Raw genomic sequence first — 25,053 nt, 5'->3', positions numbered from 1 at the left:
ATTACTCCTTATAGTTTCTCTACATTACAACACAGATACCTAGAACAGACACCACGGGACTTTACCTTCTAGCTAAGCTCTTCCATTCTAGCCAAGCTTTTAAAATTATAAATGAAAACCTTACAGTCAAGCGTCATTCTATCTCTCCTTTTTGTTAAGTTGACTGAGCCTTCTCTGTGGCTATGTCATCTGGCATTTCCCCACTTTTGATGTTTTCCCTTTTCTCAAGTCAGACCTGTATCATATGATACTTTCTACTATAGGCAGGTTTCTATCTGCAAAGCCATGGCAAGCCCTTTCTTTCTTTATCCCAAGCCAAATCTAGAACATAATGTTAAGAACTCCCATTTATTGTATAGCTACTAGATACCAGACACCATGCTAAACACTTTACATGCATTTTATCTAATCTACACAGCAAGCCATTTGTTAGGGGCTATTATCCATTTCATTGAGAATAACAGAAGCTCAGAGAAGTAACATGATTTGCCAGGCCATAGAGCTAATACGTGGTAGAGCAAAATTTTAAATCCAGGTCTGTCTGAATGCAAAGTTATGCTCATCGACACTACACTATATAACCTTCAATATTCTCCTTTTATTAAGATGAAAATATTAATATCAGAATACCTTAGATAGCTATAATTAATGTACTATACTGTAGTTCATTCTTATTCTAACTTCTTTATATACATAGAACAGAGAGACTCTTACCCAAGTTTGTAGCTCACCTCTACTTCCTCATAGACTTTTTTTTAAAATATCTTTATTGGAGTATAATTGCTTTACAATGGTGTGTTAGTTTCTACTTTATAATAAACTGAATCAGTTATACATATACATATGATCCCGTATCTCTTCCCTCTTGTGTCTCCCTCCCTCCCACCCTCCCTATCCCACCCCTCTAGGTGGTCACAAACCACCTAGCTGATCTCCCTGTTCTATGCGGCTACCTCATACTCGCTATCTATTTTACGTTTGGTAGTGTATATATGTCCATGCCACTCTGTCACTTTGTCACAGCTTACCCTTCCCCCTCCCCATATCCTCAAGTCCATGTTCTAGTAGGTCTGTGTCTTTATTCCCATCTTATCCCTAGGTTCTTCATGACCTTTTTTTTTTCTTAGATTCCATATATATGTGTTAGCTTATGGTATTTGTTTTTCTCTTTCTGACTTACTTCACTCTGTGTGACAGACCCTAGGTCCATCCACCTCACTACAAATAACTCAATTTTGTTTCTTTTTATGGTTGAGTAATATTCCATTGTATATATGTGCCACATTTTCTTTATCCATTCATCTGTTGATGGACACTTAGGTTGCTTCCATGTCCTGCCTACTGTAAATAGAGCTGCAATGAACATTTTGGTACATGACTCTTTTTGAATTATGGTTTTCTCAGGGTACACGCCCAGTAGTTGGATTGCTGGGTCATATGGTAATTCTATTTGTAGTTTTTTAAGGAAACTCCATACTGTTTTCCATAGTGGCTGTATCAATTTACATTCCCACGAACAGTGCAAGAGGGTTCCCTTTTCTCCACACCCTCTCCAGCATTTATTGTTTCTAGATTTTTTGATGATGGCCATTCTGACCGGTGTGAGATGCCTCTTCAATAAGTGGTGCTCGGAAAACTAGACAGGTACATGTAAAAGTATGAAATTAGAACACTCCCTAACACCATACACAAAAGTAAAGTAAAAATGGATTAAAGACCTAAATGTATGGCCAGACACTATCAAACTCTTAGAGGAAAACATAGGCAGAACACTCTATGACATAAATCACAGCAAGATCCTTTTTGACCCACCTCTTAGAGAAATGGAAATAAAAACAAAAATAAACAAATGGGACCTAATGAAGCTTCAAAGCTTTTGCACAGCAAAGGAAACCATAAACAAGACCAAAAGACAGCCCTCAGAATGGGAGAAAATATTTGCAAATGAAGCAACTGACAAAGGATTAATCTCCAAAATTTACAAACAGCTCAATGACAAAAAAACAAACAACCCAATCCAAAAATGGGCAGAAGACCTAAATAGACATTTCTCCAAAGAAGATATACAGATTGCCAACAAACACATGAAAGAATGCTCAACATCATTAATCATTAGAGAAATGCAAATCAAAACTACAATGAGATATCACCTCATAGACTTTTAATCGCCCACTCCTGAGCTGCTTACAATTTCTTACCCAATACACAGGAAGTCTCATCTCTCTGGCACTACTGCCTTCCTCTTTTGTCCAAGCCTGCCCCCAACATATTGGTATAATTCATGGATTTTCATACTTTTTTGTGCATCAGAATCACCAGAAGGTCTTGTTAAACAGATTGCTGTGTCCCACCACTAGAGTCTCTGACTCAGTAGATCTGGTGTGGGAGCCAACAATTTGCATTTCTGAAAATTTTCCAGGTGAAGCTGCTGCTTCTGGTTCAGGGACCTAACTTCAAGTATCACTGGTATAGTGATATGGCTGATCAAATGGTCTTTGGTACGTTTTCATAATATTGGTAGAATTATAAACTAGTTATGAATTTCCACCTAATGAGTTTAGTTTAAAACATATGGAAGGGACTTCCCTGGTGGTGCAGTGGTTGAGAGTCCACCTGCCAATGCAGGGGACACAGGTTCATGCCCCGGTCCGGGAGGATCCCACGTGCCACGGAGCGGCTGGGCCTGTGAGCCATGGCAGCTGAGCCTGCATGTCCGGAGCCTGTGGTCCGCAATGGGAGAGGCCACAACAGTGAGAGGCCCACGTACTGCAAAAAAAAAAAAAAAAAAACAAAGCAAGAAAAAAGCATAGAGAAGAAAAAAGTCTGAAAAGCACCAGTCACTAAAGTTTTTCCACACAAAATATATTTCATCACCAACAAAACTTGAAAATATCTAAACATCATTGACCCATTTAGAATATCACAGTGTCCATTAGCTTATGAAAACCTATAAGAATTATGTCAATAAAGCTACTTCTTGCAATATATTTAACCAAGTGTTTCTTAAACTTATTTGGTCATAAAACACTTTTCCAGGTATAACATGCTGTACACTAGTGTTATTCAGGACACACTTTGAGAAATGCTGTTCTAAAATAATCTCTTTCACAGGAAAGGTCAGGCATCCCTGGGGATCTGCCAGAATCATAGTGGCTTGGTGCCTGTTCAGCTGCATTCATATCATACAGAGGAGTTATTTACTCTGTTCAGAATCGAGGTCTGATTTTCTCTAGTGTGACTCTTAGAATGTCGGAGTTAGTTATTTCTGAGCAAAATTATGTCACACTTAAAATTTACTTAAGGACAGAGATTCAGAAACCATAATAGGGGATACCAAAGGACTTTCAGGTATCAACTATCTCTATTCTAAGTATGTGTATCATCAGACACTTGATAATACAATACAGACTTTTGACCTGAATTGATATCAGACTAAACTGTTCAGTATGTAAACTTCGCCATTCAGTTTTTTAAAAATCAAGACAATGATTTTTCATATCTGATATTCTGAAACATTGCCTAGTCTAAACTTTCCCAACAACAGTTAAGCAAGCTCAACTTTTAGTTCTGTCAGAAGGCTGGAATGGAGTTCTGTTGGATCAAGTGACTTGGACCTATTTAATAAAACATAGGTGCTTTCCTACAATCATCTCACTACCTTGGCCTTTAGCTCCCTCTGACCATTGTTTGTCGACCCTTTTTATACGAACATACTTCTCCCTGATCATAGAGAAATCAAAAGTAAAAATATTTGAATAACTTTGCTTTTAACTCTATCTTTTGCCATTACACCATTAGCCTGAAGCAATGGGCCAGGGCTAGAGATAGATTTGAGAGTCAGCCTCATAAAACAAGAGGTGGAGTACAGGATTAGTTATACAATGAAAACTCCACTGCTGATGCTTATAAAATTCATTTGGTGTTAAATTTATAATTAGTGTTATTATTTAATATTCTAAGATAGTTCTGTATATCAATTTTGATAAATAACTGAACTATTTTACCTTAATGGTTTTATGTAGCTAAGCTTTTAAAAAACCAGACCTATAGCCTCTTGGGACATTCATATTTGCTTTGCTTTTCAAAGCCTTCTATTTCACAAAAATCACACAACACCATCTGTTAATAGTATATTTAAAAATGTTTGTATCTGGATAGTGCATTACAATTCGCAGGCACTTTTTCATTTAAACCTAATAACAATTTTATGAGGTAAGTAAAGTCAAGACTTCAGATGACCTTCGAAACAGTTTAGTCAAAATGCAAATCACTGTTGTTATTTTTTTTTAACATCTTTATTGGGGTATAATTGTTTTACAATGGTGTGTTAGTTTCTGCTTTATAACAAAGTGAATCAGTTATACATATACATATGTTCCCATATCTCTTCCCTCTTGCATCTCCCTCCCTCCCTCCCTCCCACCCTCCCTATCCCACCCCTCCAGGCCTTCACAAAGCACGGAGCTGATCTCCCTGTGCTATGCGGCTGCTTCCCACTAGCTATCTACCTTACGTTTGGTAGTGTATATATGTTGTTATTTTTATTACCAGTAATGTATATGGCAGACATTCCTGATCCTTACTCTATCCCTTGCTCTTACCATCAATATGGGAAGTTTCATTTTCTACTTTTTCCATGTCTTCAGTTATTTTAATTTTTAAAGAATAAATTATTTTTATAATCAAAAACACTAAAGGATTTTAAAAGTCTGTTAGAACTGAATTAGCTTCTAAAGGGATATCACGTCTAAGGGGAAATCAAATTCATCATCATAAGTGAGGTTTTTTCAGTACTAAACATAAAATATCTATATTACTGAGTGAAACAAAATAACGGCCAGAAATATAATTAAGGATTCTCTGAACAAGTCTGGAGCTGAGAATAAGAAATCAACTCTTACTGTCTCATCCACCAGTGTAAGAAGTGTAGCATAATCATGAAGCCTGAGGAATGCAGAGTGTCAAGCCCTTGGGTTTTCAAGTAGAAAACAGAGCAATTACCATTATTAAATGGTCAAATAATTTATATGCATTTATTAATAAAAATAGGTGAGTATTAACATTATCTGCATAAAGGAGAAATAAAACAATTGGAGAAGCAGATCAACGAAGGCACAAATGCATTCTCAGAGAAGGAGCACAAACTTTGGTGAGAATGATTGGTAAGTCTCTCTGAGGTGTGCAAGGGTGGTCAACATCTGTTTCATATTTAGATGTAGTCTGTCTGCCAGAGAGTGTCTAATCTCATTTCTTATATAGTATCTGATATAGTATCTTATATAGTATCTTATATAGTATCTATAGTATACTTATATAGTACCTGAGCTTCAAGCTCTCTTTTCCTCATATCCAGGCATGTGGAAAAGTGATGGATGAGGCTCAGGAATTGAAAGAGGGGGTCAGTTTCACACTTTACTCTTTGCCCAACTGCATTAAGGTGGTTGCCTCAAAATGCTATATATCCAAGAAATGTGAAGGGCAGATATGGATGAAGGAATTTTTATTCTTCATCTCAATCTCTTACTTTAGTTACTAGGATACAGATATTAATAGCACTGGATGCAGATATTAACAGCACTGTGTATATGTGTTTGTGTGTAGTTTAAGTTCAGATTTCAACAATCAGAGCTGACTGGATTACCCCACTTAATACCCATTCCCTATTCACATATAAAGCTTATTCAAAATGATACTGCTAATGATATTAACAAGTTATTGATCTGATATTTTGCCAGGCTGTTTGGCAGGTCATGTGTTCCTAATTAAATTTTCATTGATCCTTGAGGAACAGCATTATAATGAACAAGGATTAGATTTGAAAGCTTTGCACACAGTATGCAAATATAAACATAAATATACAATAAATTATTTTAAAGAGTTTTTAAGGTCGGTTTTGCATACCTCTCCTCCATAAAAAATCCATAGATTCTTTTTAAAGTCACTTAACGTGCTAATGGTTCAAAACTGTTTTAGGTTTACACTTAGAAGATGTATTGGATGCCCAGATACAGAACATAATTTAAATTTTTACTTAGCAGTATAATATAGTAGAGCTATAGGCTCTATGTTCAAATCCCAGACTCATTTTTTACTAGTAGTTTAACTTTGGGAAGTTTTTCAGCCTCTCTGTGTCTCTGCCTCAGTTCCTCACCTATAAACCCTCATAAATTTGTGAGGATGACAGATATTCCATGTAAAGCTTCTCGCATGGTCAGAGTGAATGACCAGTAAGTCACTACCTTTTGTTTACTTAGCAGATTAAAAACCTGGCTAGACAGCTTGATGATATTCTCTTCCTCTCCAGAATGGTGGTGGTGTGCTTGGGTTCTATGGTATATATACACACTAGGAAGATGTCCCTTTTCTGAAGACACCCTCAGTGAATATTCTAGAGTTCCATGGTGCTGAAATATCTTGCAGGGAAAAACCTGGTGGTTAAGTAGGCCTTATGATTGTAATTTCAAGTAGTGATAAATATAAGTGCTGAGCATATTTAATCTCATTATATCAGGTAAGGCACCTCTCAGGACTTGCAGCTCCCTTAACAACTAGATATTAAAAAGGCAATCAAACTCAGTGTTTCCTAAGGCACAAATCAAGTCAGGGTACATTCCTTTGTAAAAATGTGAAACAATAAATATAAGTGCTAAAATGCAAAGGGTTTCTGGAATGGTTAGATTTTTCTTGACCAAATCTCCCACCTACAGACAGCAATTTAATCATTTAGACAAATCTTCCTCAATTTAAATTAGAAAGCCACACGAGGCCTGGAGCAAGATAAACAGGTCCACAAATTAGAGAGTGTTGCTAGAAGGAAACCTCATAGCAATCTCCCTTAACTGCAATTACTAGCTGGGTTTTGCAAAGAATGCAGATTTATCTGTGAAAACTAATGTGTCCTTAGGCTAATACCCCTTATTTTGGTCTGGGACTCTGGAATGATAATACTCATGTTTGTAATTACCTTTGCTAAGCTTAAGAACCATGGGAAAGCCACTTTCATGTGACATTTGTGACCTTTTTTCTGCAGTAAGTTTTGGCATGGGCATGTCTTTGTTTGCCTATTTACAGTTCAAGTGAATTTCCAAGACTGTGAATTTGGAAGCTCTGGCTTTAGCCCTGAAATTCCACATTCCTGCTCTTTCCAGACTTCCTTACCCTACTGGACAGCCTAGTAGCTATCTCCATAACAAAGCAGGGCCTCTCCAGGCAGGTAAACCTACCCAGTGATTCCTCCCCTCAGGGGCGTGGCAGTACTATTTCCTGGAGCAATCTCACGGGGTGGTTCCACTTTGCATTTGCACTCTAATTACTTTATTTGCTGCCTCCTCTGTAGCTGCCAAACCTGCTTCTGCTGTTGCTCAGGTAACTCCCATCTCTCCCTGGCACCACTATAGGCAGAGGTGGTTGATAAAAGGCTTCTAACGTGTGCCTGCCTGCCTGCTTTCCTACCCCTTTCTTTCATGATCTCTCTCTGTTTGTTCCTTAGGGAGAGCATCTGGGGAGTACCTTGGTGACCACTGAGAAGATGATGAGCTCAAACTATTGGAGTGAGATGAGCAACAGCAGCTGTGGGACTCAGCAATCCCCAGAAGTGCTGCAGTGCCAGCCCCAGCATTACCGCTGCTACCATCAGTCAAGACAAGCCCAGCAGCCTCCAGAAAAAAATGTAGTGTATGAGCGAGTGAGGACCTACAGTGGGCCCATGAACAAGGTGGTTGAGGCCTTGGACCCCATCGGCTCACGGGAAGTGTGCTCCCCTCTCAAAACTGCCTCCTCCTACCAAAGCTTGCTTTGGAGCGACCGTTCCCAGGTACCACAAAGACAGCTATGCCAGAAAAGGGAAATCTTTGTTGCCTTTGTTTGCTTTTGAACCTCATTTCTTTTCTTTCTGCTTCTCTGGCTCTGTTCTACAGGATATTATCTCTTGGATTGCAGCTATATACGCAATGTACGGTCACCCAAATTCCATCTCTTGGCTGTTCTTTCATTTACTAGTTCTTGTAGCCATTTGTTTATGAGTTCCAGTGATTTTCATAATCTAACTAGAGCATAGGATGGTTCATTTTTTGTTGAATTAGATTGGAATATATGACCTGAGGTATTCTTTTGCTCCTACCACAAAGCAATCCTCAACTAGAATACCATCATTTTTATAAAATAGGTTCCCACTGATTCACTTCATATCAAAAGTAAACAGGTTTTTTTGTATCAAATATGGCGGTGCAGGGGCAATGGCATGTATGGAGTGACGAGCAATTATTTGTGTTTAGCAAATAGGATGCTACTCCAGGATAAGTGACAGGCACAATGTCTATTTCAATTGTCATATGTGTTTCATCTTTTGAAAATGATGCATTTGTTCTTGCATAGTCAAGGTGGATAATTTATGAATATTAGTAGAAGGAATATTGAAAGAGTGAATATAAGATTGAGGAAGGCAAGATGTAAGCAATTGTTACATGAAAGCTAAAAATTGTGGAAGTCTAAGACACCCTTTAAAATGAAACAAATTTGTTTTTAAAGGGGTTAGTTTAACATCAGTATCTGTGTTAATAAACTTGCCAATGAGTATGAAAGAACACTGTAAGACAATACAAAATTAACAGCTCTATGTCTGTTTTCATCTTTGACTCTCTTTATATTAAATTTGCATGTCTTTAAGCTTTCTGGAAACTTCAGTCCAAACTAAAATTATGTTTCAAGATACAAGTAGTACTGTGAAAAGCTCAAAAAGCAACCATCGGGATGATATCCTATGTTGCATTGTTATGTTGATCTGGAATAAAATGGATTATTTTTCCCAAAACAATAATTTTAATTAGGATATGAAGCAACATTTCTAAAGTATATAATGAAACTATTTTAAAAAGAAGTTTTAAAAGATATAGGTAACCCAACAACTACAAAGGCCACAATTTTCCTGTTTTATTTCACTCCTAGCTTAATTTGAGGGAAAAATATGAAGAAAAACCCAGTATTCACTGTCAGTAATTTCCTATTTGAGAAAAACTCCACCTGCATTGCAGTCAAAGGGAAGAAAAATAAAAGGTCAAAACTACTAGTTTGTGATAATAATAGTGCAAATGTACATTCCAGTATTCAGTGATGTTAATGAACAACAAAGTGGGTGTCACCTATGTTCCTGAGTAGCCCCAAAACAATGGGGAAGTTGAAACAACAGTTATCATTATCATACGAATGCTAAAATCACCCTATCTGGCGTAGTTATTTAAATACGTTAACCTCTTTTCTTATCAACTTCCTAGTAAAAGAAAAATAAATAGATAAAAATTTAAAAAGCTTAAATTTGGCAAATTATAAACATTGACCACAGAACAACTTTTAGGGTCACACTTTATTGTATACTCCATGGTTCAACTTTCCTTTTTAATATTCTTGGGACCAAGCTGGTTGAGTTTTTTACGAGACTCACCTTTCTATCTGATATTTGCTAAGTGATCCTCACAAGACTAGCTCTATCCTGAAATGTAGTTCCCCAAAGGAGTTTATAAAGAGCCTTAGGGACAGAAAGTATGGCCTCAGAAACAGGGGAAAGAAATTGGAATGGAGGGTGTTGTGAAGTCTGAAGTGATTTATAATTGAAAAGAAAGAAAAGGGCTGGGTAAGGAAGAGGGAGGTGAACTTCTAGATATGTGGTAAAGGAAAAAAAATAAGAATCTTCATTCTCTTAGTGAAATTAGAAAGAAAATTTGACTATAAAATTTCAAACTGAGCTCGATATCAATGGGCATTCATAAATCCACTAAAAGATAATTTGGCAAGAAAACTTTTAGATAGCTGCCACAAAGAATGTGACTAGGAAACTATTATTCTATTATTTTATTTCTTTTCTCCCTGTTTAGTGGCAGGATGGCATTATATAAAGTAGAACCTAAAATTGATCTGAAATTACCTTCATGTTAACAAAATGAGTAAAATGGAGTGTTATTATATACCATGCCAAGCACAAGCAAGCAGTACACATTACTTAAAACACTTTTTGTTTTATGCTTTAAAATTCTCTCCTTAATATGCCATGTTTCAATGACATTTTGAGTTGGTATATAGCAATTATTCTGATGCTAAAGTTTGTGACCATGGCAGCTAGGAAGATAAGTATTATAATCAATTGTTAGTTATCATGAATTCAATTAAACTTTTACTTGAATTGTTTTTAGCATTTTTGTGTTTGGATGATAGTAAAAGAATTCCTAAGATTAAAAAAATATATAATTGCCAGTAGTAAAATATGTTCCCTTTGAGAAACCGAAATTGATGTCACTCTGCTTTGCTTCCTGAATCTTAATTTTCGCTTATGTAATAGACATTTTGGATTTAACCAAATGCTTTTTGCAGCACTTTAGTATTTTCTATTTCTGGCTTTTTGGCCCACGTTTTTCCTTTCTTGTGCACTAAAATAGTGCTTATGGACATAAACATATTTTAAATTTCTCCAGATATAATGTTGCTTTGCTTCTTGTCTAAAATTTATCAGATATATTTTATGATTCCCTCAGTTATTATTTTGTCTGACTGATAAAGTGTTTCTCAGAGAAAACTGACTATAGAAACCAGGTATGGTGAAATTGTCTAAATTGATGGTAGAATTAAAATTACTAAGTTTATCCATATGAACAGGAAAAAATCAAAAGCAGGTGTAATCAAGGTCATATGTGCATTTTAGAACTGAATATAGTCTTGTAAATAAATGGAATTCTAGAAACTACATAAAACTAAAGAAAACAAAAACCTTATGGCTCAACCTTTTAAAAGGCCTAAATATTAAACAACCGTCATTAACTCAGAATGAAACACTGCCTCAGATGAACAGCATTGATGTTAATATGCATTGAACATATGTATTTCTCTTCCATTAATTTTAGCTTTTTATGAAGTTCAAGATATTTTCCACATTTACAGAAGAGTTCTGCTGTGAGAGAGAGAAATTGATCAAAATAAAATATTTTTAATACCATTCATTAATTGAACACATATTTATTAAGTGCCTATTATATAAGAAGCACCATGATTATCTGGATAAATACCATTTGCTTATCCAGGGAGAGTTCATATTGAGGACAGATATACACGACCTGATCCGTAGGTGTCCTATATGTTTAGATTTCATTTTAAAATATAATTTTGTGCTTTTGCCATCAATATTTTATTGAATAAAACATTTTGGTGCAAGAAGGGATCTCTTAGAGATTGTGTTTTATGGATTACCATTTTTTTAAATTTGAAACTTGCAACCAAATTTAGCTCCAGAAAGCAGCCCAGGGGAGAATGTGAGTGAGTTTATGAATGGCCTCTGCTCTCAATAATTACCCAGCTTGGGCTTTTCTTTGTTTACATGACTTTTTTCCTTTTTCTTTGGTTACAGAGATAGTGGCTAGTTCCCTTACTGTGCCAGGATTTATATACACTATCATAAAATTTTCCTGTTCTGTGGGGATGGGTGTGTTGCTTTGAAAAATTGTTGTTCAAAGGAGTGGTCACTAAAGTGAATGATTATTCAGGGAAGTAGGTTGCCTGAGAAAGCAATGAGGTTAAAGGATAAAGAGGCCCAGTTTTCAGCTTTGGTCATCCCTTTTGTACTTACAATTAAATGAAGCTATAGAAATTGAGTGCAAGTAATTGCTGGGTGAAAATGTCCTTGCCAATTGTCTCTTGTTTAAGGGAGGTCTGATAAATTGCTAGGCCTGTTTTGAGTCAATGGCACTCCTAAGCTATCATTGTGTGTGTGTGTGTGTGTGTGTGTGTGTGTGTGTGTGTGTGTGTGTGTGTGAGAGAGAGAGAGAGAGAGAGAGAGAGAGAGAGAGAGAGAGAGAGAGAAAGGTGGTGGGGGCAAAGGGGAGGGAGGTGAACTTTTCCTTTAACTGTTGTGATCCAAATTTTTTTTCTTGACAATTCTTGGTAAAATAACTACAAGTTTGCCATGCTCTTAAACCCTACTTAAAAGTGAAAACCTTTCTAAACAGGTATATTTGAGCTAACTTTTTCTTCACAACAGCAGCTATCTTAATAGCCATCCTTTTTTGGCTTCCAATGGAACGTATGTACTTTCAGTTTTTAAATTAAGTCAAAAAGCATGCGCTACAAAGGGACTGTATACTTTATTTTCTCTCCTAGTTGCCTTCAAGAAAAGAAAGAATCCAGGAATGGGTCTCTTAAATGAGAGATTTTCCTTGGAGGGAAGGGATGAGTGGAAGGAGTTCTATTACTATTACATTCTATTGCTTTCTTTACATGAGAACAGAATCACAGATTTTATCCTAAATTAAGGAAGTGTTTGTTTCATATAAACAGAGGTCATTATAATTTACATGTTTCTTCCTGTACAAAGTTCAGAACAGCATCTCAACAATAACCTAAGGCAAGTGTTTAACCATGTTACTGTCTTTGACAGTTTCTAACAAAAGCATCTCCCAAACTATTCCGAAAATTTATTTAAATGGCCTATTTAAATGGCCGTTTGCCTTGGCAAATTCTGTCAGCATAAATTTCAGGTGTTTTTAAAGATACTGCTTCTTTTGAAACTATTCAGCCTAGCCTTTTCCTAAGTCATTCTTATTACTTTCAGTGATTCTCATAGTCATTAAAACTGACAGGAGCGTATAGAAGGCTCCCATGGTTTTCCTTCTTGGAACATTATATTATGTATTAGTTTTTAAGTAAAGTTTTAAAATTCAAATTAGGCAACATGAAAGAGTGCCATGTTTATTTCAACAAGATTCCAAATATTTAAAGAACAAAGTCCTGTACTATGCATGTAATCTTTTCTATTACCTAATTCTCGTTCCCAGCAGTCTTGCTGTCTCTCCCTTACATATTGTACCGAGGTCTTGAACTCTTTGATCAGAGCTATCAATAGGAAAATGAAAGCCAATAGGTATTGACTGAAAATGTTCATATTACGTAGAGCCTAAAGATCAGTCACAGAGAACATTGTGTGGAGAAAGTGCCCATGCAAATGAATCTATGTGTAGTGTCCCAGAGAGAACTACAAATAATAAATGTGCATTGATGAGGTAGACTTGGGGAGAACTGAACTATGAAACAGTCAAGTGTAGTGGCTAATAGTGTAAGCTTAGGTTTTAAACTTCTTTGGTTTAATTCCTGGTTCAGGGACTTGCTAGCTATATGCTTCAGTTGCCTCATCTATAAAATGGGGTGATAATAACACCTAAGTCATAGGATTGTTATTAGAGTCAAATGCGATAATATACGGTGAAAATTACACAGCACAGTGCCTGACACATCATGTTAATGTTGTATTACCCAGAATAAATGACTTGACCTCTCATGACCTAGTGTCCTCATTTGTAAAGTGGGGACAATAATACCTTCCTTCAGAGTTGTAGTGAGTATTGAGATAACATGTGAAGGTGTCCAGCACAGAGTTAGCACTGGATAATTCTTTCTGTTTGTATTATTGATTTATAAAAATATAGCCAACAAAAGCTGATAGCTGCACAAACTACGGTAATAAACTAAATGAATAGACTATAAAGTAAGGGTTCCTTTGACACTGGGAAGATTAGGTAAACACATATGCTTGAAAGGCTTATTAGGGCTCTACTAGCTAAGAAAGACTAACAAGGAAAACCATTAAAGCAATTTTCTGAAACATGGTATATGATCAAAAGACTGGAGCAGCAGGGATGTATTTATAATGTTTACTGGCATAAATATCCTTTAGAAAGAGTAATTTGGAAGTTCCCATGCTCTTAGAGTCTTTGAACTTGAACCTCAATATTTGAAATGAAGTTTTTTTTAGTGTGTGTTTTTTTTTCCTTTTTAAAATGTAGTGATGCTGACATTAAAGCTTGCTTGCAGTCTGCCTCTTACCTAATGCACTTAATACTTCCTCTAGAGCTACACTTCCAGTAGGGTAGTATGTGGTTAATTACATTAACATTTAAATTAATTCAAATCCAATAAAACTAATTATTCAGTTCCTCAGCTGCAATAGCCACATTTTAAGTGCTCAACAGCCACATGTGGCTAGTGACTACTGAACTGTACGGCACAGATACAGGGCATTTCCACCACTGCAGAGAGTTCTACTGGACACTACAGATCTATATATTCAAGCTACTCATTTACGTATAGAACTACCTCTAAGATCATTACAATTCAAAGAAATTCATGGTGGTGCAAATGTGCGATCAAAGGGCTGCCAAAGTACAGGGTCAGCTTTAACGGAAACATAGGAATGAAACAAAAAAGGAAGCCACAAACTTCCAAAGTACAAGTTTAGAATGACAATTTCAGTAGAAGAAGAATTAAATTCATAAAATTTTTGAAAACAGCTGAATGAAATATTTTTCTGTATGTATGCAGGTATAGTCATCCTTTGCTATCTGAGGAGGATTGATACTTGGACCTCTGCTCCGGACACCAAAATCCACTTATGCTCAAGTATCTTTATTTTGTTGTTAGTTTCTGCTTTATAACAAAGTGAATCAGTTATACATATAAAAATATTCCCAAATCTCTTCCCTCTTGCGTCTCCTTCCCTCCCATCCTCCCTATCCCACCCATTCAGGTGGTCTCAAAGTGCCGAGCTTATCTCCCTGTGTTATGTGGCTGTTTCCCACTAGCTATCTATTTTAGGTTTGGTAGTGTCCATGCCACTCTCTCACTTTGTCACAGCTTACCCTTCCCCCTCCACATATCCTCAAGTCCATTCTCTAGTAGGTCTGTGTATTTATTCCTGTCTTACCCCTAGGTTTTTCATGACATTTTTTTTTCTTAAATTCCATATATATGTGTTAGCATATGGTATTTGTCTTTCTCTTTCTGGCTTACTTCACTCTGTATGACAGACTCCAGGTCTATCCATCTAATTACAAACCGCTCAATTTCGTTTCTTTTTATGGCTGAGTAATATTCCACGGTATATATGTGCCACATCTTCTTTATCCATTCATCCGATGATGGACACGTAGGTTGTTTCCATCTCCGGGCTATTGTAAATAGAGCTGCAATGAACATTTTGGTACATGACTCTTTAAATTATGGTATTCTCAGGGTATATGCTCAGTAGTGGGATTGCTGGGTCATATGGTAGTTCTATTTGTAGTTTTTTAAGGAACCTCCATACTGTTCTCCACAGTGGTTGTATCAATTACATTCTAACCAACAGTGCAAGATGGTTCCCTTTCCTCCACACCCTCTTCAGCATTTATTGTTTCTAGATTTTTTGATGATGGCCATTCTGACTGGTGTGAGATGATATCTCATTGTAGTTTTGATTTGCATTTCTCTAATGATTAATGAAGTTGAGCATTCTTTAATGTGTTTGTTGGCAGTCTGTATATCTTCTTTGGCGAAATGTCTATTTAGGTCTTCTGCCCATTGGATTGGGTTGTTTGTTTTTTTTGTTATTGAGCTGCATGAGCTGTTTATAAATTTTGGAGATTAATTCTTTGTCAGTTGCTTCATTTGCAAATATTTTCTCCCATTCTGAGGGCTGTCTTTTGGTCTTGTTTGTGGTTTCCTTTGCTGTGCAAAAGCTTTGAAGTTTAATTAGGCCTCATTTGTTTATTTTTGTTTTTATTTCCATTTCTCTAGGGGGTGGGTCAAAAAGGACCTTGCTGTGATTTATGTCTTAGAGTGTTTTACCTATGTTTTCCTCTAAGAGTTTGATAGTTTCTGGCCTTACATTTAGGTCTTTAATCCATTTTGAGCTTATTTTTGTGTAAGGTGTTAGGGAGTGATCTAATCTCATACTTTTACATGTACCTGTCCAGTTTTCCCAGCACCACTTATTGAAGAGGCTGTCCTTTATCCACTATACATTCCTGCCTCCTTTATCAAAGATAAGGTGACCATATGGGCATGGGTTTATCTCTGGGCTTTCTATCCTCTTCCATTGATCTATATTTCTGTTTTTGTGCCAGTACCATACTGTCATGATTACTGTAGCTTTGTAGTATTGTCTGAAGTCAGGGAGCCTGATTCCTCCAGTTCCGTTTTTCGTTCTCAACATTGCTTTGGCTATTCGGAGTCTTTTGTGTTTCCATACAAATTGTGAAATTTTTTGTTCTAGTTCTTTGAAAAATGTCAGTGGTAGCTGGATAGGGATTGCATTAAATCTGTAGATTGCTTTCAGTAGTAGAGTCATTTTCACAATGTTGATTCTTCCAATCTAAGAACATGGTATATCTCTCCAACTATTTGTATCATTTTTAATTTCTTTCATCAGTGTCTTATAATTTTCTACATACAGGTCTTTTGTCTCCTTAGGTAGGTTTATTCCTAGATATTTTATTCTTTTTGTTGCAATGGTAAATGGGAGCGTTTTCTTGATTTCACTTTCAGATGTTTCATCATTAGTGTATAGGAATGCCAGAGATTTCTGTGCATTAATTTTGTGTCCTGCCAATTTACCAAATTCATTGATTAGCTCTAGTAGTTTTCTGGTAGCATGTTTAGGATTCTCTATGTATAGTATCATGTCATCTGCAAACAGTGACAGCTTTACTTCTTTTCCGATTTGGATTCCTTTTATTTCCTTTTATTCCCTGATTGCTGTGGATAAAACTTCCAAAACTATGTTGAATAACAGTGGTGAGAGTGGGCAACCTTTTCTTGTTCCTGATCTTAGTGGAAATGCTTTCAGTTTTTCACCATTGAGGACAATGTTGGCTGGGGATTTGTCATATATGGCCTTTATTATTCTGAGGAAAGTTCCCTGTATGCCTACTTTCCACAGGGATTTTATCATAAATGGGTGTTGAATTTTGTCGAAAGCTTTCTCTGCATCTATTGAGATGATCATAAGGTTTTTCTCCTCCACTTTTTTAATATAGTTTATAACATTGATTGTTTTGCATATATTGAAGAATCCTTGCATTCCTGGAATAAACCCCACTTGGTCAGGTTGTATGATCCTTTTAATGTGCTGTTGGATTCTGTTTGCTAGTATTTTGTTGAGGATTTTTGCATCTATGTTTATCAGTGATATTAACTTGTAGTTTTCTTTCTCTGTGACATCCTTGTCTGGTTTTGGTATCAAGGTGATGGTGGCCTCGTAGAATGAGTTTGGGAGTGTTCCGCCCTCTGCTATATTTTGGAAGAGTTTGAGAAGGGTAGTTGTTAGCTCTTTTCTAAATATTTGATAGAATTAGCCTGTGAAACCATCTGATCCTGGGCTTTTGTTTGTTGGAAGATTTTTAATCACAGTTTCATTTCAGTGCTTGTGATTTGTCTGTTCATATTTTCTATTTCTTCCTGATTCAGTCTTGGCAGGTTGTGCATTTCTAAGAATTTGTCCATTTCTTCCAGGTTGTCCATTTTATTGGCATAGACTTGCTTGTAGTAATCTCTCATGATGTTTTGTATTTTTGCAGTGTCAGTTGTTACTTCTCCTTTTTCATTTCTAATGCTATTGATTTGAGTCTTCTCCCTTTTTTTCTTGATGAGTCTGGCTAATGGTTTATCAGTTTTGTTTATCTTTTCCAAGTACCAGCATTTAGTTTTGTTGATCTTTGCTGTCGTTTCCTTCATTTCATTTCTGATCTTATTTTTATGATTTCTTTCCTTCAGCTAACTTTGGGGTTTTTTTGTTCTTCTTTCTCTGTTTTAGGTGCAAGGTTAGGTTGTTTATTTGAGTTGTTTCCTGTTTCTTAAGGTAGGATTGCATTGCTATAAACTTCCTTCTTAGAACTTCTTTTGCTGCATCACATAGATTTGGGGTCATTGTGTCTCCATTTTCATTTCTTTCTAGGTATTTTTTTATTTCCTCTTTGATTTCTTCAGTGACCACTTGGTTATTAAGTAGTGTATTGTTTAGCCTCCATGAGTTTGTATTTCTTTACAGATCTTTTCCTTTAATTGATATCTAGTCTCATAGCTTTGTTGTCGGAAATGATACTTGAAACAATTTCAATTTTCATAAATTTACCAAGAGTTGACTTGTGACCCAAGATATGATCTATCCTGGAGAATGTTCCATGAGCACTTGAAAAAAATGTGTATTCTCTTATTTTTGGATGGAGTGTCCTTTAAATATCAATCAAGTCCATCTTGTTTAATGTATCATTTAAAGCTTGTGTTTCATTATTTATTTTCATTTTGGATGATCTGTCCATTGGTGAAAGTGGGGTGTTAAAGTCCCCTACTATGGATGTGTTACTGCCGATTTGCCCTTTTATGGCTGTTAGTATGTGCCTTATGTATTGAGGTGCTCCTGTGTTGGGTGCATAAATATTTACAATTGTTAGATCTTCTTGGATTGATCCCTTGATCATTATGTAGTGTCCTATGTTGTCTCTTCTAATAGTCTTTATTTTAAAGTCTATTTTGTCTGATATGAGAATAGCTACTCCAGCTTTCTTTGGTTTCCAATTGCATGAAATATCTTTTTCCATCCCCTTACTTTCAGTCTGTATGTGTCTCTAGGTCTGAAGTTGGTCCCTTGTAGACAGCATATATATGGTCTTGTTTTTGTATCCATTCAGCCGATCCTGTCTTTTGCTGGGAGCATTTAGTCCACTTACATTTAAGGTAATTATCAACATGTATGTTCCTATTCCCATTTTCCTAATTGTTTTGGGTTCATTATTGTAGCTCTTTTCCTTCTCTTGTGTTTCTTGCCTAGAAAAGTTTCTTTAGCAGTTGTTGTAAAGCTGGTTTGGTGGTGCTGAACTCTCTCAACATTTGCTTGTCTGTAAAGGTTTTAATTTCACCATCAAATCTGAATGAGATCCTTGCTATGTAGAGTAATCTTGGTTGCAGGTTCTTCTCCTTCATCACTTTAAATATGTCCTGCCAGTCCCTTCTGGCTTGTAGAGTTTCTGCTGAAAGATCAGCTGTTAACCTTATGGGGATTCCTTCGTGTGTTATTTGCTGTTTTTCCCTTGCTGCTTTTAATATGTTTTCTTTGTATTTAATTTTTGACAGTTTGATTAATATGTGTCTTGGTGTATTTCTCCTTGGATTTAACCTGTATGGGACTCTCTGTGCTTCCTGGACTTGATTAACTCTTTCCTTTCCCATATTAGGTAAGTTTTCAACTATAATCTCTTCAACTATAATCTCTTCAAATATTTTCTCAGTCCCTTTCTTTTTCTCTTGTTCTTCTGGAATCCCTATAATTCAAATGTTGGTGCATTTAATGTTGTCCCAGAGGTCTCTGAGACTGTCCTCAGTTCTTTTCATTCATTTTTGTTTATTCTGCTCTGCAGTAGTTATTTCCACTATTTTATCTGTGGAATAAGAACTTATCTGTTCTTCTGCCTCAGTTATTCTGCTCTTGATCCCATCTAGAGTATTTTTAATTTCATTTATTGTGCTGTTCATCATTGCTTGTTTCATCTTTAGTTCTTCTAGGTCCTTGTTAAATGTTTCTTGCATTTTGTCTATTCTATTTCCAAGATTTTGAATCATCTTTACTATTATTATTCTGAATTCTTTTTCAGGTAGACTGCCTATTTCATCTTCATTTGTTAGGTCTGGTGGGTTTTTATCTTGCTCCTTCATCAGCTGTGTGTTTTTCTGTCTTCTCATTTTGCTTATCTTACTGTGTTTGGGGTCTCCTTTTCGCAGGCTGCAGGTTCGTAGTTCCCATTGTTTTTGGTGTCTGTCCCCAGTGGCTAAAGTTCGTTCAGTGGGTTGTGTAGGCTTCATGGTGGAGGGGACTAGTGCCTGTGTTCTTGTGGATGAGGCTGGATCTTCTCTTTCTGGTGGGCAGGTCCACATCTGTTGGTGGGTTTTGGGGTCTGTGGACTTATTATGATTTTAGGCAGCCTCTTTGCTAATGGGTGGGGTTGTGTTCCTGTCTTGCTAGTTTTTTGGCATAGTATGTCCAGCACTGTAGCTTGCTGGTTGTTAAGTGAAGCTGGGTGCTGGTGTTGAGGTGGAGATCTCTGGGAGCTTTCGCCGTTTGTTATTGTGTGGAGCTGGGATGTCTCTTGTGGACCAGTGTCCTGAAGTTGGCTCTCCCACCTCAGAGGCACAGCATTGACTCCTGGCTGCAGCACCAAGAGCCTTTCATCCACTCGGCTCAGAATAAAAGGGAGAAAAAGTAAAATGAAAGAATGAGTAGAAGTAGTAAGAAAGAAAGGAGGGAGGGAGGGAGGGGGAAAGGAAGGGAAGAAGGAGGGAAGGAAGGAAAAAAAGAAAGAAGATAAAATAAAATAACGTAAGATAAAATGTAATAAAGTTATTAAAATAGAAAAAATAATTATTAAGGAAAAAAATATTAAAAAACAAACAAACAAAACACGGACGGATAGAACCCTAGGACAAAAGGTGGAAGCAAAGCTATACAGACAAAATCTCACACAGAAGCATACACATACACACTCACAAAAAGAGGAAAAGGGGAAAAAATCATAAATCTTTCTCTCAAAGTCCACCTTCTCAATTTGGAATGATTCGTTATCTATGCATGTACTCCACCAATGCAGGGTACATCAAGTTTAGTGTGGAGTTTTAGTCCGCTGCTTCTGAGGCTGCTGGGAGAGATTTCCCTTTCTCTTGTTTGTTTGCACAGCTCCCAGGGGCTCAGTTTTGTATTTGGCCCCGCCAAAGACGCCACGTAGGCGTCTGTTCTTCGCTTAGACTGGACGGGGTTAAAGGAGCCGCTGATTCGGGGGCTCTGGCTCACTCCGGCCAGGGGGAGGGAGGGGCACGGAGTGCGGGGCGAGCCTGCGGCGGCAGAGGCCGGCATGACGTCACAGCAGCCTGAGGTGCACCGTGTGTTCTCCCGGGGGAGTTGTCCCTGGATCCAGGGACCCTGGCAGTGGCGGGCTGCACAGGCTCCCCAGAAGGGGGTTGTGGATAGTAACCTGTGCTCGCACACAGGCTTCTTGGTGGTGGCAGCAGCAGCCTTAGCGTCTCATGCCCATTTCTGGGGTCCACGCTTTTAGCAGCAGCTCGCGCCCCTTCTCTGGAGTTCCTTTAAGCAGCGCTCTTAATCCCCTCTCCTCACACACCAGGAAACAAAGATGGAAGCAAAAGCCTCTTGCCTGTTGGACAAGTCCAGACTTTTCCCCAGACTCCCTCCCGGCTAGCTGTGGTGCACTAACCCCTGCAGGCTGTGTTCTTGCTGCCAACCCCAGTCCTCTCCCAGCGTTCCAACCGAAGCCCGACCCTCAACTCCCAGCCCTGCCCGCCCCGGCGGGTGAGCCGACAAGCCTCTCAGGCTGGTGAGTGCCGGTTGGCACCGATCCTCTTTGCGGGAATCTCTCCGCTTTGCCCTCAGCACCGCTGTTGCTGTGCTCTCCTCCTCTGCTCCGAAGCTTTCCCCCCTCCGCCACCTGCAGTCTCCGCGCATGAAGGGGCTTCCTAGTGTGTGGAAACCTTTCCTCCTTCACAGCTCCCTCGCACTGGTGCAGGTCTTGTCCCTATCCTTTTGTCTCTGTTTATTCTTTTTTCTTTTGCCCTACCCAGGTACGTGGGGGGGTTTCTTGCCTTTTGGGAGGTCTCAGGTCTTCTGCCAGCATTCAGTAGGTGTTCTGTAGGAGTTGTTCCACGTGTAGATGTATTTCTGGTGTATCTGTGGGGAGGAAGGTGATCTCCACGTCTTACTCTTCCGCCATCTTCCCGGAAGCCCTCTTCTAACTGATTGTCAAGTATCTTATATAACCTATGCATATCCTTGCCCGTATTTAAAATCATCTTTAGATTTGTAAATACAGTGTAAATACTATATAAATAGTTGAGAGAGCACACCAAATTTAAGTTTTGCTTTTTGAAACTTCCAGATTTTTTTTATATTTTCAATCCTTCGTTGGTTGAATTTGCAGATGCAGAACCTGTGGATACGGAGGGGTGACTGTATCTATCCTTTATATAATTTCCCCAGAACCTTACTTTTTGAAAGAGTAAATATTTAAATAGAGGAAAATGATGAAATAACCCTCCTCAATAAAAATGCACCTCCCTTTCTTTTAGCACATGATCTGGGTTTCATAGCCTCTCTGGAACTGCCTATGTCCCTTAAGCTACTGAATTAATTTTAAACTTTAGTAAGTAATGTTCAAATATCATTCCCATTTTTCCTGATGAGGTAACAAAGGCACAGGAGTGCTATGTAACTTGCTCAAGTTCATGGAGCTAGTATGTGGTAGAACTGGGATTTAAATCTAAGCAGTCTAGTTCTAGGTCTATGCTTGTAACCACCATGCTATACTGGATATTCCTGATCTATATATTTGACTCTTATTTATGTCATACAGTCTCTGATATCTGATTCCTGTATCCCAACTCTGATTTAGGTTAAACAAAGGTATGAACAATTATCTCAAGTGATGTTGTAAAATTATCCCAGAAAAGCAGACTGATTTTAATCCACTCTGATCTTAAAATTGGTAATGCCACATGTACTTTATAAGAGGAGAAGGAGGAGAAAAACGGAAAGAGAAGGGTGAGGAGGAGAAGGAGAAGGAAAAAGGTGGGGAGGAGGAGGAAGAGGGAAGAGGGCTGCTACAACTTTCCCAAAGTAGAAAATGACTTTAGTCATCGTGGGAAAAACACCCTTGGATTTCATACTAAGCCTAAATCTACTAATTATAAACAAAATTATTTTTCAACAAAACTCTACCTAAAGAATGTTGCCAACAGGCAATATTTATGTATTTAGCAAATATGAGCCACAGGAATAAACGACTCAATACTAGGCTGAATATTTGATCAGAAAATGTAGGGCCTTCCTGCAAAATCAAAGGGCTTAAATGATATGAAAATTAAATAAAAATTCAATGTTTTATTAAGTTTAGAGTTCTGTATGTACACTCTAAATATATAATGCTGTCTACTTTAAAAAAAAACCCTATTGTATTTGTAGAAGTTTAAAATATTTAATCAGTGCTATTCTCTCACACGGTCAGTTATAGGTGGATTTCTTGTTTTCAGGCACCAAAAAGTTACTTTTGATAGTAAATAATAAAAAGAGTCAAATATCTAGTCTCCTATTATGGGAATTACTCAAATCTAACAGTAGAATTTTGTTCCACAACTTGAACAGAAAATATAATGAGGCAGGCTATAGGTGTGGGAACGTATAGTGATTAAGGTTATGAGTTCTGGATTTAGTGATTAAGTAGCATCATGGTACTTGAGTTGGAATCCCAACACCTTAGTATTAGCTGTGTGATCTTCAGCTAGCTACTTAACCTATGTTTGTCTAACTTTACTCATATGTAAAATGGGGTTATTATAATAGTACCTTTCTGATGACAGTTTTTCTGAGTGTTAAATAAGATGATCTATGTAATATATTTGGCATAGAAAGCTCTTAATAGGTGTTAGTTGTCATTATCATCTTCATCAAAGGAAAACAAGACTGACAAGTTGAAAGGATTTGAAATTGTCTTGTCTGTATGGAAAAATAAGCTGGGAGTGATCTCTTATATTCACAGAATGTCGGAAATAGAATGAGGCTTAAAGATCCTCCAGTCCACACTTAAACATACCCACATCCCGTTTCTCACATGAGGAAACAAGCTCAGGAAGATGGCATGAGTGTTCATTATCATAACTGGCTGGTGGTATAGTGGTATAACTAGAAGTAGAACCTAGGGCTCTGGACTTCAAGCACAGGACTCTTTCCACTATATTATGATAGTCACCACCACCCCTTCCCCAGCCTTCAGTTATTTTGTTATAAGGAACATGGGGCTATGGCATAGAGGGCATAAGTACAAAAGATGTAACTATTCATTAGATTTAATGATTTCAACATGAAGGATTTAGGGAAGCTCTGTACAGATGAGTGACGCTGAAAATTAAACATTGATGTAGGTTATCAAGAGAGAGATTTAGATTTCTATTCCTGAGATGCCTTTAAAACTAAGACATCCTCTTCATTCATCCATTCATTCATTCACAAACATTTTTGATCACTTCCTGTAGAATAGGCAATGACTACTTGTGGGATGACTTGCTGCAATCCTGCCTAGCGCTAGATGCCACTGAAAGTAACTTCCATCATCAAGACAATGTTCATTTTGGACCTTTACTCACCCTACTTACCTAATTCCGTAGACTTTCAGGGGAAAAGGGTTTTCTTTAGCAAGTTTTTCTGAAATTAATATACCTTATATTCAGATAGGTTTTTTCCCACCTTATGATAAGTCTAATACTGCTGTAATTTAAACTCATTCTGGTCACTGCCATACGTCTTAATCTCTTTGACCCATATTAAGCTACCACCTTAATATTTTACTTTTTGAAGTCATTCCGTTTGTCCTTCGTTTCCTTAAGGATTGTATGGGAAAAGCCACATTTGCCTAGATCAATTCTAATAATGAAGGCTCAGAACAATTAAATAAAGCATAATTTGTGGAATTAATGTACCAGCTTTCCAAATATAAGAAGATTGAATAATTTCTTCATTTTAGCACTAGACTAGTCTTTGTGTAAATACACCAATTTGCCTTTTGAATATCTGCTATCTTGGCATCTGAGTAAAGTAACTGCCTATCAATATATGCCTTAAATATGTAAGATACATACACACACACACACACACACACACATATTTGTGTATGTGTGTGTATTCTTACTTGGGTTAATTTCAGCAAGTTTATAAAACTTCTCAGTACACTCTTTCATCTTAAAAGCTACTCCACATAGCTAGTGAAGTTTCATTCTGTTTAATTTTCTGATGTCATCATATTTGAATAGGATAAAGGGAAGGGGAAAGAACTACCATCTATAGAACCAGGTACCAGGCAGTGTGCACTAACTGTATTCTCAAAATAACCCTAGTATTACTAGCTACAGCCTAAAAAGGCTAAAAGTTTTCATAAAAGCATCTTTCACACATGAGTAATTTTACACTTGCTGATGGATTTGGAATTGGCATAGCCATTTGAGAAATCAATTGGGCAGTATGTATTAAAATGAATAATGCACATACTCTGTGCTCTAGTAATTCCACTTTGTGGGATTCTAGAGAAGTACTCACATTGCACAAGGATGCTCTTTGCAGCATAGTGGAAACCTGGAAACAATTTTAAAAAGATAAATAAACTATCAAACAAACATTATGGAACACTATAATTTAAAATAATGAATTAAGACATTAATCTA

At 37.2% G+C, this 25,053-nt stretch overlaps 1 protein-coding gene and 1 long non-coding RNA gene across 2 annotated transcripts in view; one reads left to right on the top strand and one right to left on the bottom strand.

Moving 5' to 3' along the window:
- LOC309977891 overlaps positions 1-25,053 on the bottom strand; it is a 1,160,683-nt gene that overhangs the window by 64,488 nt on the left and 1,071,142 nt on the right. The gene's annotated exons all lie outside the window — the stretch shown is intronic.
- The window catches only part of POF1B (POF1B actin binding protein), a gene marked incomplete at both ends in the record, with an annotated part of 99,815 nt that continues 82,290 nt past the window's right edge, over positions 7,529-25,053 (top strand). Inside the window, 1 exon segment of the mRNA XM_082864384.1 lies at positions 7,529-7,813. Coding sequence (XP_082720510.1) covers positions 7,529-7,813 — 285 coding nt within the window.

Source organism: Leucopleurus acutus (assembly GCF_964270905.1).
Source record: "Leucopleurus acutus genome assembly, chromosome: X".
In the NCBI taxonomy this organism is placed as follows: Eukaryota; Metazoa; Chordata; class Mammalia; order Artiodactyla; family Delphinidae; genus Leucopleurus; species Leucopleurus acutus.
The sequence above is the reverse complement of the archived record's forward strand: the minus strand, read 5'-3'. Positions and strand labels throughout refer to the sequence as shown.